General features: G+C 32.9%; 1 protein-coding gene across 1 annotated transcript in view; it reads left to right on the forward strand.

Annotated features, from left to right (window-relative positions):
* The window catches only part of LOC149910661 (uncharacterized), a 113,751-nt gene that overhangs the window by 61,940 nt on the left and 36,003 nt on the right, over window positions 1-15,808 (forward strand). Inside the window, exons 4-6 of the mRNA XM_090116005.1 lie at window positions 3,832-4,014; window positions 4,310-4,504; window positions 4,794-4,970. Coding sequence (XP_089972131.1) covers window positions 3,832-4,014; window positions 4,310-4,504; window positions 4,794-4,970 — 555 coding nt within the window. The remainder of the gene's footprint in view (window positions 1-3,831; window positions 4,015-4,309; window positions 4,505-4,793; window positions 4,971-15,808) is intronic.

Consider the following 15,808-nt stretch of genomic DNA (forward strand, 5'->3'; position numbering starts at 1 on the left):
TCGACCCACCAGCGTAATGAGAGCTCTCGTATTCAATGCAGTACGAATTATTTATGGGAGATGTTGGTATGAAGAGGGAGGTCAAGTTAAAATGGTTATCGATATATGGTATTTTACCCCAAAATACTTTATTTAGGGTGTTGATGTGACACTATTGTGATCGACACGTGCATGTCGTTACAATGGAAATCACGATTTTGTGTGAAATCGCAAGTTTTGTGCAGTTTTGCTTCAATGGGTAAGCGGTGTTTGGTCTCTTTTGTAGTTTCATTTGTTTGTTTCTATATTTACGGATTAATCCTCGGCTTATGTCATGGTAAAAATATATAGGTACTATTGTGTTTTCATGCTTATGCAATAGATATTAAAAAGAACTATACAGTATGAGTTACATTGTTGAAATGAGTGTAAAAATATTGGTATTGCTGTTTTATCTTACATTTTAATGCATTTGTTTTCAGATTTAAGTCGCAATTTGTTTTATTTTATCATTTAAATATTTAAAGCCCTCATTTATTTACTTTGATGACTCGAAAAGCATTAAACACAGATCACATTAATAATATAATAGGTAAATAATTCCAGTCCCAAATATTATCTCTATTGCAGTTTTCCCATAAAACTATCCTATTGCAAGTCGCTATCTAAAATAGGATCTATACAATTGTTATTAACTTTCATTCTATCTCTAATACTCCGGTGGGAAGCGTTTAGATATCGACGTTTAAGCGGATTAAATTATCTGCGGTTATATATCGGTATTAGTAAATGGATGTTAGTCAAAGCGAATTTAGCCTTGGATCTAGTTGTGGGGGTTTCTAAGCATATATTAATAATTATTATAATAATATATTCATATTTTTTACTAAAGCGGAACAAGCAAAGGATTATATTCTTCATTGCTTACTAAAAATTAAGTTCACATATTATGTTTTTATGTTAATTTAATAATAATGAATCAAGTTATAACCTCTTATTCTAAACTATTTAAACATCATCTAAATGTCTATTGTAAACGTTATGGATTGAGAATAGAATGAATTATATCTCAATTGTATGATTCCTTCAATGCTGAAACGAAAGAAATTACCTATTTGAAAGCCCAAAGATAAATCCGCACACGACAATAGCCTTTGTAAAACCTTACCTTCATTCATTCTATATTTCCAACAAAAACAATTTTCCTTTTCAATAATCCGAATATTTTTCACAAAGAAATAATTTCACGCTTCACTTTAATAGAATGAAAATTGCTGTAAACATTCAATTCAGCTGATTCTAACAAGTTCTTTACTCCTTTATCATTCTGCTAAATGTAAGTGGATATTGCTCTGCGGTCGTTGACCCCGCCTGAAATAATAAAGGCCCTTATTTAAGGGTCAATGTTAGTATAGCGCGAATTCGTGTTTGATTTTCAATGTTCCCTTAAGTACCTATCGCGTTAACACAGGTCGTTGAAAGATAACATAAAATATTAATGCTATAATATAGCAAGGTTTTCATATTTTGAATAGTACAGAATCATGTAAAATCAATTAAAGAGTAGGCTTTCTATGTACATTAGCACGAAAGTCAGCAATGCCTCCGAGCTTTATTTTCGCGCCAAATCTTAATATATATATAAATCTCGTGTCACAATGTTTGTCCTCAATGGACTCCTAAACCACTTCCGATTATAATAAAATTCGCACACCATGTGCAGTTCGATCCAACTTGAGAGATAGGATAGTTTAAAACATGTAGGTACCACGGGCGAAGCCGGGGCGGACCACTAGTTGTGGTATATATTTTTTTTCAACACTAATTTTTCTTTTGCTAAATTTGTTTTTACTGTTCTGTGTTTGCAACTTAGGGCAATCCTGATCTAATAATTAAATTTGTTTCTATAAATCCTTAGAAATTCTAACACGTTTGGCTTAGCATAATTATTATACCTACCTGCAGAGAACGTCTTCAAGAGATAAACACCACGTAAGACAAAATTCTGCAATAAGGCTCTAATCGGTGAAATCTTCCCGTATTACGTTAACCATAGATTCATAATCCTAATCCTCTTATAAAGATTCCTAATCGTAGTCCCAAATTAGTAATTAGCATTAGATACGCCGCGTGTGTGTCGTTTAACCTAGAAAACGCGTAAACCCATTTGCCAAATGCGTACCTGAGTTGTAAAGAAAATTGAATGCTGGACATCGAGATAGTATGTACTAGTACTAGTACTAGTACATACTATCTCGATGATGCTGGATAAAATTCATCGTTTAAATGGTGAAGTTTGTATAAAATTATAATTTGATTTAAATTTGGAACTAATTTGGTTTGATTTCATTTGATTTTGTAATGATGTTTTAAATGCTTTTCTGTGTTTTCTCGTTGGTTTTCTGATGATATTAAATGTAGTTTTTTTTATAATAATAAATAAAAATTGCTGCGTTGTATATTTTTAACTGTAAAAAACAAAAATGAAATATTTTATTCTATTACGTTGTTTTATAAGGAAAGAGTTTTAAGAAAATGTATATACCAAAAAAGTAGTACATTTATAAAATCCAAGGGCGTTAAAAGGTCACGGTTATTCGGATAATGATATCATGAAATACCTACTTGATTGCGTGGTATGATGAAAACTCGGTGAAAGCTGCGGGAAAACATTTTCGTGTTTCGTTCAAAAAATAAATGGTTGTGTTAAAACGTAAAAGCTATATTGCAGCTTATTTTTCGTAAGTAATTTTCATATTTTTCAACATCTTTTATTTTTTTTATTTTATTTTATGTCAAAGCTGCTTATGTTTAACTTTTGGTATTTATTCTAACTATTGGTGGATATTGTCAGTAGCTTATTTACATTGTTAAATATTAACTGAAAGGTACTTTTTATAAGTAAAATAAAAACATCTTGTTTTCTTTTCTATAAAATGAGAAAATTGAAAGTAAACAAACCAGCGACATGCTATTGGTTAAAAACATAAATAGTTCAAAAATTCGAATCACGCGTTTCATAACACACTGTGCATTTTATAAGAACCACGACAAATTTCTTCGGCATTTACAAACAAACACCGACCGATTAATTTGTATTGAAACGGAGTTTTCTGATATAACTGTGACTTGCATTGATAAGGAGGGCTTTTAAAAGTAATTTAAATTTTGTCTGTTTGTCCGATCTAAACTCAAAAAGTACTGCATGGATTTACTTAAAATTTTTCATAAATATTACTAACAGGTCGGGTCATCATATAGGCTTTACTATACCATCATGCTAAGACCAATAGGAGCAATGCTGGCAAACCGCGGGGCACAGCTAGTATTACTTGGAGGTTACCCACTTTGTTGTTACTCACTGAGCTACTTATTTTACAGTATTCTCTCCACGTATCTCCACGATGCATTGGTTGCATTGCCGATAATGTATGTTTGAACACGAAACGTGTAGTGGAATATTAGTGACCACTGGGTGATCCTATTTTATATAAAGATGTTGCATTAGGAATGTTGAATGACGTTCCATTACCTACCTCTAACTAATCAACCAAAATACCTTTAAAACTACAATTTTTTCCTATAAAATAGATCTTATTTCTGATTTTACAGATATCACAGCATAATATAGTGAAACCTTGGTGAAACAAAATAGTTTCCTTGTCATCAATCTGTCTATTATTCCCTTACACATGCACAGATCTTTAAAACAACGCTACGGATTTTTGTTAATAGGTACCTACGTTTATTTTAGTTTTAAAAGACGCGGTCAAAGCCTCCGGTAACAAGCTAGTAGTATCACAATAGTACTAAGTTACTTATGTAGTAATAATTTAAATCCTTTCTTTTCAGATTCGCTCACAGTCCACTACTGCAACCGCGAGGTGTTTGTATCCGACCGGGGTGCAGACAGCGAGGGGTACATCCGCACCCCAGGGTACCCCCACTTCTATGTGGGGGACGAGTGCAGGTGGAGGCTGCGGGTACATCCGGAGCAGAGGATACGGGTCACTCTGCTGGATGTGAGCTTGAGGAGTATGTTTACAGTATAGTATTATTACGGTAGAATACTATCTATGCGATCGCGGTGCATACAGCAAGGGGTACATCCGGACCCCGGGGACATCCCCCACTTCGTATACATATACAATTAAAAAAAAAATAGAAAAAGAAGAATAAAAGTAATGTTCTCTAAAATGATCTTGCCTCAGCATAAATTGTAATTATACCCTTAACAAATAAGTTAAGAAACACATCTTAAAGTTCTTAAACCTATTTTATTCTGATCATTTCAATAGAGAATCCACACGTATTTATTCTTGTTTCGCAGGTGTCGGTCCGTTCGAATCGAACTGCACAGATTACGTAGCTGTAAAGGATTCGAATGGTGACTCTCTATACACCAGCTGTGACCAAGTTGACACACCGCTCCGGCTGCTCTCCACCACAGATACCGTAGAAGTATTAGTTGAAGCTAAGTCTAAAGGCGCCTTTCCTAAAAGAGGCGTGTTGTTACATTATAAAAGTAAGTTGAATTTTCTTATAAACCATTTCAAGAAAAATATATTATAATGAGTGTATGTAGCGCCATCTATTGTACATATTCGGTCGGAGGTCGGTTAAATTTTATTTATACTTTAAAAAGTGACATCTATGAACGTATCCAACAAGAGTTATTTTATTACAGCGCCATCTATGAATATAATAAACAACTATCGTTTTAATACAACGCCATCTATGAACATAATAAACAACTATCGTTTTAATACAACGCCATCTATGATCCATTAAGTAAAACTATTTCTTTTTTTCAGGTATAAATTGTGTTACGTTACAAGCGCCATCTAACGGCTACATCGTGTACAGAAATGAAGACGTAGCCCACTATATGTGCAACGTTAATTATATTTTTGTTGATACGCGACAGAGGGCGCGGATGTTATGGTGCTATGATGATAATAGATGGAATGATACGGTACCGTCTTGTATTGGTAAGTTTATTTTTTAAAGTTAGTAAATCCGGTAAAGTTAGGGAATTTATCACAGCGTTTGAACAAAGTATTCATAAAATACGGTTAAACAATTTGTTTACTACAAAAATAATCATGTAGAGTTTAGCTAACTAATTCAACAACAATAAATCCTATTAATATTTTCTTATTTAGTAAATTGAATAATAGGAAGCGCTTTTCCAACTTTAATCATAATTTTTTTCATTTAATTTACATAAAAAGTTCTTTGTGTTTTACTTTCAACGCGTCTCTACGCTCTATTATTCGCTTTTCTATTCAAAGAATGCACATGCGCGAGTCCTGTCTAATCTCTCATTCTTTCTCACTACTGCCCCTATGAATGAATGCAATAGCAATATGTTCCCGTGTTCAATGTGATTATTTACAAATAACCATTCATTAGAGAATTCGGTACTTTGTTACAACGGATTAAGGGCTATTTTCGTAGCGGCTTCGTTATTTTCATGGTTCAGACGGATTGTAGACTGTAGTGTTTCTTCAGACAGTTCGGTAAATACGCGGTATTCACTGTTCAGCGGTTGGACTCGGTAGTGGTCGTATCCCGATATATTGTCAGGAGTGTGTCAACACAACACGTGGTTATAAAAGTGAGTTTATAATATTTTTTCATAGGTTATTATATTTTGCGTGTATTTCACTGTGATATTTTTCGTTGTGCTTCTATATATTTTCGGGTTTGTCAAAGTGAATATTTTATGAAGTTTACTTCAGTTTTTTCGTGAGCTTTCCATGATATTTTTGTTGCGTGACGAAGTTTGGTTATAAAGCTTTATTTTTAATACCGAATACGATGGTGTTATATTGGTGTTATATCAAATATAGATAATGTAAAATATTGGGACAAACAGGTATATTAAATTAAGCTATGTTAATGCATTTATAAAATACACTTTTCTTTTGAATTTTAACGGTTGTTGCAACTGCGTCTATGCAATAGTCATTTGCATTGTTGTAACAACACAAAAGAGGCACAATTATTTTTAGTACAGAGTTCATTCCTTATCAAATGCGATACGTAATTGACGAGGATTGTTATCAATTATAATGCATTATTATTAAAACCGTGTAATGACAGCATTGAATGATGATAAATATCTTTTTAGATGTTTATTTTTAACTCTATTACTGCTAATTTATATTTTTGGAGAGCTTGTGAGTTTTGTAAAGGAATGTTTCATAAACCTAATGATACTCTACTCGGTAAAAGTAAGAAGTTAAAAAAATAAAAGCTCATAAGTAATATTATTATGATCGAGGTAACTAGGTAGGTGTTCTGGAAAATATGTTTTTAAACGATAATGACGAACCGTTGTAGAGCTAAACAAGGTGATATTATAATAACAATAATTTAGAGGGTTATTACGTTATTAAAGGAAAATAATAATGGTTCCGACAAATAAATAAATCTCCAGCTATCTCTGTCCGACTTTTATTCTAATTTACCAGCGTTATAATAATATACCGACAAAAAAATTCAAAGCATACCGAATAAAATACCTAAATTTTGCTGACACCTATGAACACAATCAAATTACATTTCTACTTAAAAATATATTAAACTTCGAATAACAAAACTAAACTTCTGAATAAAATACTGAACCTCCGACGAGATTACTGGGTTACTGACAACAGAGGTCATGTCAAAATAATCATTCTTTTACGAATTTTATGAGTTATTTAATTTTCTAGTGTTGGTTACCAAATATATTTTTTAACTCTCAACATTGATGAAAATACCGAAACTGGTCGGACCGCGCGATCGGCTCCGTCGACGCGCAAAAAAAAATCAAGTTTAGGTTAGGTTAGCCGTTAGGTTAGGTTAGGTTAGGTTTCTTAAAAAAAAAAACTACACAGAAATAGGAGCCCCGCGAAGCGGGGCTCCGTCGACGCGCAGAAAAAAATCAAGTTTAGGTTAGGTTAGCCGTTAGGTTAGGTTAGGTTAGGTTTCTTAAAAAAAAAACTACACAGAAATAGGAGCCCCGCGAAGCGGGGCTCCGTCGACGCGCAAAAAAAAATCAAGTTTAGGTTAGGTTAGCCGTTAGGTTAGGTTATGTTAGGTTTCTTAAAAAAAAAACTACACAGAAATAGGAGCCCCGCGAAGCGGGGCTCCGTCGACGCGCAAAAAAAAAATCAAGTTTAGGTTAGGTTAGCCGTTAGGTTAGGTTAGGTTAGGTTTCTTAAAAGAAAAATATGCAACAGAAAGTTCAGAAAACCGTCCACAAAACAATAAGAGATTAACCACAAAAAAGAAAAAGATATAATAAACTGAATTTTATTTTATTTTATAACTAGAATTCATGATTATAGTAAGTACATTTTTGTATTTTTAATAACTTTCTGGACAAGCGCCAACAATAGAAATTTAAGTATAACATTGTAGTAAAAATAGCACAGAGTTTATGAAAAATTAAATGTAATTGATGAATTTCTAGTTGGCAAGTAAAGGTAATAATTACAAAGCATTGTTATCAGTAGAACATAATTTTATATGGTAAAAAAGTATTACAGCAATTAACAGACATAAGATTTTTTCTAAGATTTAAGTATATCATTCGGTCGTTTCGTCATTTTTAGTCGGACAGAAGTAGTCGGAGATTTAGTATTTCGGGCAGTAAATATTATATTTTTAGTAAGGACATTTTTAAATTTATTATCGGAGCTTTTATTACTACCCGTTATTAAATAGAAGTAGGTATTTAATATGTATCTATCTGGAAAAAATATGTATTAATAGCTGATACATAGGTATATGTATTTTAACCTTGTTAAATATGATAAGTATGTTTTATCGGGTTTTGTCTAAGGTCTATCTTCGTACGTTGATCGAAATTTGTTTTTGATGGACAACTAGGATAACTATTGTACCTACCTACTAATATAGTAAATTAAAGAATAGTTTGCTTTTTCTTAATTAATGTCATATAATACCTATAACGGTTTAAAATTGTATACAGAAGTTATTTAGGTATGTATACAGTTTCGAAATGTGTTGAAACAGATTGCTTAAATATTCTCCACAGGTAAACAAAATACAATATTTAGCCAAAAGGAGAAATTCGTAATGAAATAGCTTTTGTAAATAATTAATAGTTATTTGTGAGTCTCCTGAGTTTAGTTACAATAGAACTCATAAAGTTTGTGTTATTATTAGAAACTCGATTCAAAATAAATGAAATTATTCAAGTGTTTACGAAATATTCAAATTGTGGTGATTTTATCGTGCTTGCTTATTTAGTTTGGAAGTTTCTGTTTGCTATTCGTTGGTATTTCATTGAAATTAGCTATTGCCAGATTTCTACTGATAAGCAAGGATTCCTTTCAATTTAAAACACAGTATTTATAAGGTAGATTATACTTTAGTAGTTTAACATATCATGATATCATTCTAAATAAATATGTTAAGCCGATTCAAAAGTGCTTCTATGAAGTCTAATTGAATCAATAAATGTTTGAGTTTGAATAAAAAAAGCTTTTAAGTTAGTGCCATGATGATTTAAATGTTTTTCATATGAAGATAGGTACACCGTACATGTAATAATATGTACATAACCTTTATACGGAACATTATTCCCGTACCTGCGTATTTCTGACATCCGACAGATTAACGTAAATCACAGGAAAACACGTTTTATGTTGTCTGTGCTTTATTTCGAACGTAAAAGTCGCATTATTATGTAGTCCCTAGAGTCCTAGACGATAATGCAGCATGACATGCGTTACGTGGTGTCATGCATGCATGCTCGTTTAAATCGATGATTTAAATGACATGCAAACTGCGTGCTGGCTAGGGCATGCAGAACCGAGTCCGGTTCCAAGTTTTTGAAACCCGGTTCCAAATCGAGCTCAGAACCGGGTAGAACCGGGTTACCCGGTTCTTTATAATACTTCGGAAAAAATACGAAATTAAACAAAAGTAACTGTAAAAGTACCTGATGGGCCTTTTATTTTACGCGGCTTGTGTCTTATTTTATTAAATTAATAAAGAAACAAAATTTCTATACTTCTCTTTATTTATCAGTCTTATAAAAGTACCTTGTTATCATAATATCACATATAAACTTAAACCTTATTCATTAACTGGAAACTGTAAAGTAAAAAACCGGCCAAGTGCGAGTCGGACTCGCGCTCCGAGGGCTCCGAACAAACCTATTTTTTATAATGTTGTAACTTTAAAATTTATGTTTCTAGCAATTTTTCGTTTATCTGTGTTATAAGACGTTACTTTTACCAAATTTAAAGGCCCTGTGTTCATGAAAAGTACCCAGCTGTAGGTTTTGAGTCCCATGCGAATGTCAAAATTTGCGAAAATTTTCAGCATTTACGGCTGTATCTTTTGATGCGTTGGTTTGTGAGTTTGACTTTTTCACATAAAAGGGACCGAAGACTTGAGTATTCGATATAAATTTCAGCTTGATACCAAAAACAAAAACATGACTGGATCATTATATGAAACAGTAAAATCAACAGCTTTTCAAATTCACGATAAATCTAGAAAAAATATTACTGTAGCCTAATTTTTGTCATTTTCGAAGCCTAAATATTTTTTTTTTTTTGGTAATACAACCGTAGGAAACTTATAGCGTCTAAGGTTAGACAACCAATCAGAACCAATCTTGAGGCGTGGCACGAAAATTCGCGATGCACGTGAGTCTGACGTTGCCAGATACAATAAATTTGTTAAAATAATGCAGCAAAATATAAATAATACTTTATATTTTAATATTTTGGTCGGAACCGGGAGAACCGGGTTTCATACTATTCAGACCCGGTTCTCAACATCATCAAAAAACCCGGGTTTACCCGGGTTTTTCGGAACCGGGTAAACCCGGGTGCATGCCCTAGTGCTGGCACCTGATTGATAGAGCTTTCTATTTCCTATCCTGCAAGTTGGAATGACGTGCAGCATGATCGTCACATCGGTTGCTGTCATGCAAAAGCTTAAAGAGATTCATGTAGGTATGTGTGATGAATGTCACTATACTTATGCTGGACGCTAACTATGAAAAAAAGAGCGTGCGTACACGTGTCAGAAGTGAAACTTCTTTGGCAAGATTCAAAATCGTCGTCTTGCTCCATGAAGTGACGGTATTGTCATGACGCGACCTTTAAATGTTACTATCAAAGCTCCTAAAGAATTTCACTTCAAAATGCATGATTTGATATTTTTAGACGCTCATGCAGCATGACAACTCGTGCATGTCATGCTAGCAATACCGTCTAGGGACTACTTTACAATAGACGAGCCAAGACGTCACTCGCTCACCTTGCGTAAGTCATAACTTTGATACAGATTAATTAAAATTCGCTTCAGTGTTGCCATATGTGTAAAAGCGTTTTGATGTTATGTCTCTGGGGTAATAAAACTCATTTATAATTTCATTACGTTCGGTTTGATTGCAGAATGGCGCGTTTATGTTGGTACCTTTTGTGATGATTTTAGTATGCGCCAGGTAAAGGTTTAGTTTATTTCTTAGTATATTTGTAGGGTTGTTAATTGTCAATTTTTACCGCCCAAACGAATTCTATTTTAGTGCGATTATTAGTTCTAATTGAGAGCCTTGTTTACCACTATATAGGTACTTTATTCTGTGTTTAATAAACAGCAAGAGTAACTATAACAAGGCTCTTCCGTGTTTTAGAAGGCATGTAATAGTCCCATAATAACAATCATTTAGCATGTCAAAGACTCAATTAACTTTCAAGGAACAAAACCCCTTTCTCACTGTATGTTTTACATATAAATATTTGTTGAGGGTTGTCACATGGACCTAGACCTTTGAAGTTATCTAAATGGAATCTCGAATGTAATAACATATTGTAAAAGTAGGTTATGACGAAGGCTAACACTAAAGGGTAATGTGAATATGAATTCAGGTCTTGTCAGTCTATAAACTTAGGTATATTATAAAAATCTATATCTTATATATAAAAATGAATCGCAAAATGTGTTGGTAAGCGCATAACTCGAGAACGGCTGAACCGATTTCGATAATTCTTTTTTTATTATATTCCTTGAAGTACGAGGATGGTTTTTACGTAGAGAAAACGTAAATATGTACCACGGGCGAAGCCGGGGCGGACCGCTAGTATTATTATAAAACTCAAAGGTGACTGATATAGTGAGCTATCAACGCACAGCCCAAACCACTGGACGTATCGGGCTGAAATTTGGCATGCAGGTAGATGTTAGGACGTAGGCATCCGCTAAGAAAGGATTTCCTGAAATTCTTGCGGGAACGGGGAAAAACGGGGATGCACGTACAAAGTCGTGGGCGGAAGCTAGTGTATACTAATAATATAAAGAGGAAATATTTAATTAAATTCTTTTAACATTAGACGACACGATTACTCAGTAATTTAGAAGATATGTTTATTATGATTGCCTCAGAGAAATTACAAAAAAAAATTGTCAAATTCAATCACTTTGGTACGAGCATCTTAAATCATAACAAGCTTATTACCTACATATTAATATATAATTTCATTCTCAAACTAAATAATACTCTATCATACGTTTGCAATAGTCGGTAATATAAAGAATAAATGGTTATTGGCCATATAACGACAATTGCAATAAATTAGAAACTGCAATTTTCTTGATAAATGGCCAAATAAGCGCTGCGATAAGTAATAGAGGTGTGCGACGGGAAATTAACGGCCATCCACTGTTTTTGCTATCCTCGCAAAACTATCTGATCTCATATAAGATATTAGTATTGTTTTTTTTGGAATAAAAGTGTAATATTCTGGTAATATTTGTTTTTACTAAAGCTATTAAGGTTATAAGCTGGACTTATATTAGATAGTTTGTTGTTTATCTCTGTTGCTCTATGGAATATTTTAATTTCTTTTATCCGGTATTTTCGCGAGCTTTTAATAAAGCTCATATTTTTGAAATTCAACTTCTTTAGGCGCGTTGAAAGAATAATTTCAAGGTCTCGTCATGGCAGCCAATACGGTCACGTTATGGAGTAAGGCGACGATTTTGGTTTATTAGAATCTTGTCAAAGAAGTTTCACTTCTGACACATATGCTCGGCACACACGATCTTTTTAATACCAATTAAGCACTATATGCATAAAGAATATTAGGTAAATGAATCTTGAGCTTTTAGCATGTTTCAGTAGTTAGATAATGAGGAGAATTTCGTTAATTGTTTGTTATTTTTAGCAACTACACAAAAGAACTTTAGAAATGGCCAGCTTTATTTTTCTTGGCAAACGCGAAAATATTTCAAAGTAACTCCGGGAACTGGCATCTGAAATTCGTTTTAATTAATAAGGCGAATTAACAAACCGTATAATATTGTCGCTTTTTATAAAATGGGGGCTTTTTGATACTGAGCAATTTGTGTTGGTCATGGATGGGAATGTATTGCTTTGACTGGCTGTGCTTTTCTTTTTGGTTGGTTATGAAATTAAGGAAGTTGGATGAAACAGCTTTCAGATTTTCATGGTAGTTACTCAATGGATTTATGAAGGAAAAAATATGTGGATTGTGGAGGAAAGATATAAATTTTTGAAAGGAAGATAATTCGATCTCTTTGTTCTCACGTCTTTTGGATGTAAATATTTTGTACGTGGTTAAAAAATTCTATTGTAGTTAAACAGCTTTTATTTGGTGTTACGAATTTTTGAAAGTGGTTTTCGATCGATGGTCCGCTATTCCAACCCATTCGCCACTTCAATATGAGGTTGAAAATTTATCAAAAATTTAGCTAAAATTTTACACGGGAAATTCACTAGCTATGGATTTTCTTCCATTTGAAAGTCAATTTTTGTGTGTTAGTTTTTGATGCTTTATCCGTAGATTTGATTTCTTTAATACGTGTGATCTTTGATGATGACTGCCATCAGGATCTTTTTACCATGCAAACCTTGGAAATAGAGTAGGTAACGATTGTATCGTATCCATCTTTTTTATATGGAAATTATGATAATAATTTATAAATAGGTACTGAGAATGGCTGTGTTAATACAGCCATTCCCACTATTTATAAATAAACAAACCAGATAAAACGGCTATCTCCGCATAAAATAAATTGAATCTGAATAAGCAACTATTAAATTTTCATAATCCCAGTCGTAATATAATTGGCCCTAACTTGAACTGAACAATTGTAAAGCGCGACTGTAATACTGTGCAATATTTTGTATTCATTGTAAATTAGCTGCGCTGTACAAAACAATACAAATGCGTGGAAATATAGATTATTTGTATTCTTTTATGAATTGTTCTTTTTTATGCTCATGGTTGTAATTAGTTTTGGATACAATTTATAGCTTCGATGGCTTATTTTATAATTAATTTTATAGCTAAGTGCCTACTTAATTAATACTATTATAATAGTATATTTTGTTAATAAGAGTCTTGAGTTTTTGACGGCATAGTGATGATCGTGGGTTCGTCTTTGTTAATTGAGAATTTTTGTGGACAGCCCTGATTTTGTTTCAAAGAGAAAAGCAGCCTTAGTAAAGCTCCGCAAGAGGTCATCAGATAGGCAAAAGACAAACAAATTTTTATAATATTATTACCATGTTTGATATAAATGCTTTTTTTATTTACAAATAAATCCCACAAAAATCCTCAATTTAATATAATTCGTAAAGATAAGTTCATGAATTGAGCATAATACATAAAGATAACATTATTAAAGACTTGTTGGAAGGATGCTTTCATAAACAAGCTTTGCTCTACCTAATAATATTATTCAGTCTATCAAAAATATTTCATTTGTATTATAAATGGTAATTTTCCGTTTCCCTATTTCCTGTGTACAAAGTAGCCTTTACGGTATCTATCCCTTTTCCGATTTAGAAAAGGATTGGCTTAGCGGTTTTTACATGAGAAAGTAACAAATATCCGGCTTCAAAAATATTTGCTTTTATTATCGGTTATACCGGTTTATATTTTGTACATTGAATTTTGGTAAAACGTTTCATTGAGATAAGTTTAATCTTTTTGAGGTTATACTGTATATAGATGTAGTTCTGTGACGGTGCTATTTATTTTATAAATCGCCTGTAGATTGGCAAAAGTGATCTTAAGTTCAGGTATTAGGTAAATTTATTTACGTTCGATTAATGATCAAAGTTATCTGCGAGCAATTAGGTATGTAATTGGTATTCTGAGTGTTGCCAGAGCGATATTTTACAATCGTCTCCATCGGGAATAGAACTCGAGATCTCTTTTTTCGAAATCTACACCTATCTGATAAAAGTTAATCAGCCCATCTGGAGGTAATTTTTTGCTGTATGACAAGGAATTAAAATCAAATCATACAATTTTCAGCACATCTTAGTATGTATCTGTTTGTGAATCAAATACATAAAAAATCGTAACATGAAATGAGTTAATCTCTCGGATTCCACGACTGGATCCTAACATGGCCGGAACCCGACACCTAAACCACCCTAAACAGAGTCAAACAACACATTGAGCTGTCAGACCGTGGAAACGTCATACGTTGAACAATTGAGCGTATTTAAAAGTGGAATAAAATTTTGTACAAATGAGTTAAAACATTGTGAAAATCACAAACAGCTTGTTGTTTATATTTTATTATGGGGGCAAACAAAGCAGATCTTCAATACCTGTATATTGAATGATTTTAACGGAACTTAGTCCTAAACTAACCAAACCTTTACCCTAAATGAAAACTTAAGAAAAAATACATATCTTTGTATGTATACTGATTACTGACTTGTTATTTTTCCAAGAGACGTTATTTTTCATGTGGCACTTGAAAGAATCGCAAGAACTAACAAAATCTTAGTTTAAATCGATTGTCTTATTTTTATCTGTGTGTATTCGGGTGGTAATTCAGGCTTGATTTAGGGTTGACAGTAAAAACTCAGCGTGAGGGAATGCTTAATTTTTAGCCCTTTATTAACACGAGATACAGCCCTCGTAGGGTCGGCTTATCTGTAATTGTGACCATGTTTCACGCGGTTTTGCAATATTTTGTTAATTATGAAGCATATTCATTGGGATATCTTTGTTAAGCGAGTTTGGTGCAACTTGTTTAAGTCAATAATATAGAGTTGGGTCATCGCTTTAGCTCTTTATACTTATCCATGTATTATAATTTATCGTACAGCTTTGAACAAATACATTTCCTTGATGTTTCCTGTATGTTTCGAAGCTTTCTTTATATTTTAACTATACGTACTGTTTATTTATAGGTTCACAGGTCAATTGACAATAATTGTAGGCAGGTAGGCTTTATCTAAGAATGACATTACAACTTATTTATTTACATGTAAAGCATTCTTACTGTTAACTACATACAATATGAAGAATCAGCGCTGCGAATGACATTCTGTTTTTAGTACCCTTTGCTTTTTAATGGCGTGCAATTAGACCTAGCACAATGTCTCAATAGAATAGGGCTGACACGAATAGTAAATGTTACACTATTGATATAAATTGCCGAAAAACTCGATTATAGTTCTTCATTTGGTACAGTTTTCATAAACGTTACTTATTCAGGCATGAGACAAGTAAAACTAACAAACTATACATTTCTTGTAAAATGAAGGAATATCCTTCTTTTATATTAATCTAATTATAATACAATAGTTTTCCGTCCGCGTCCGCTTCGCCTAAAACTTTATAAATTAAATAGTAAAGCCTTTCTGGACAACCACTTTATCTATTTAAGAAAACTACATCAAAATCCGTTGCGAAGTTTTAAAGTGGGTATATAGGTACAGACAGACAGCGAGAAATCGTACACTCTTTAAACTACCCTTATTATACCTTACTACCTTACCTTAGAATTGCTAGAAGTTGAG

This window comes from Colias eurytheme, chromosome 2, assembly GCF_061535395.1.
Source record: "Colias eurytheme isolate Ceu_HAF_F1 chromosome 2, ilColEury1 Martin Lab GWU primary, whole genome shotgun sequence".
NCBI classification, from domain to species: Eukaryota; Metazoa; Arthropoda; class Insecta; order Lepidoptera; family Pieridae; genus Colias; species Colias eurytheme.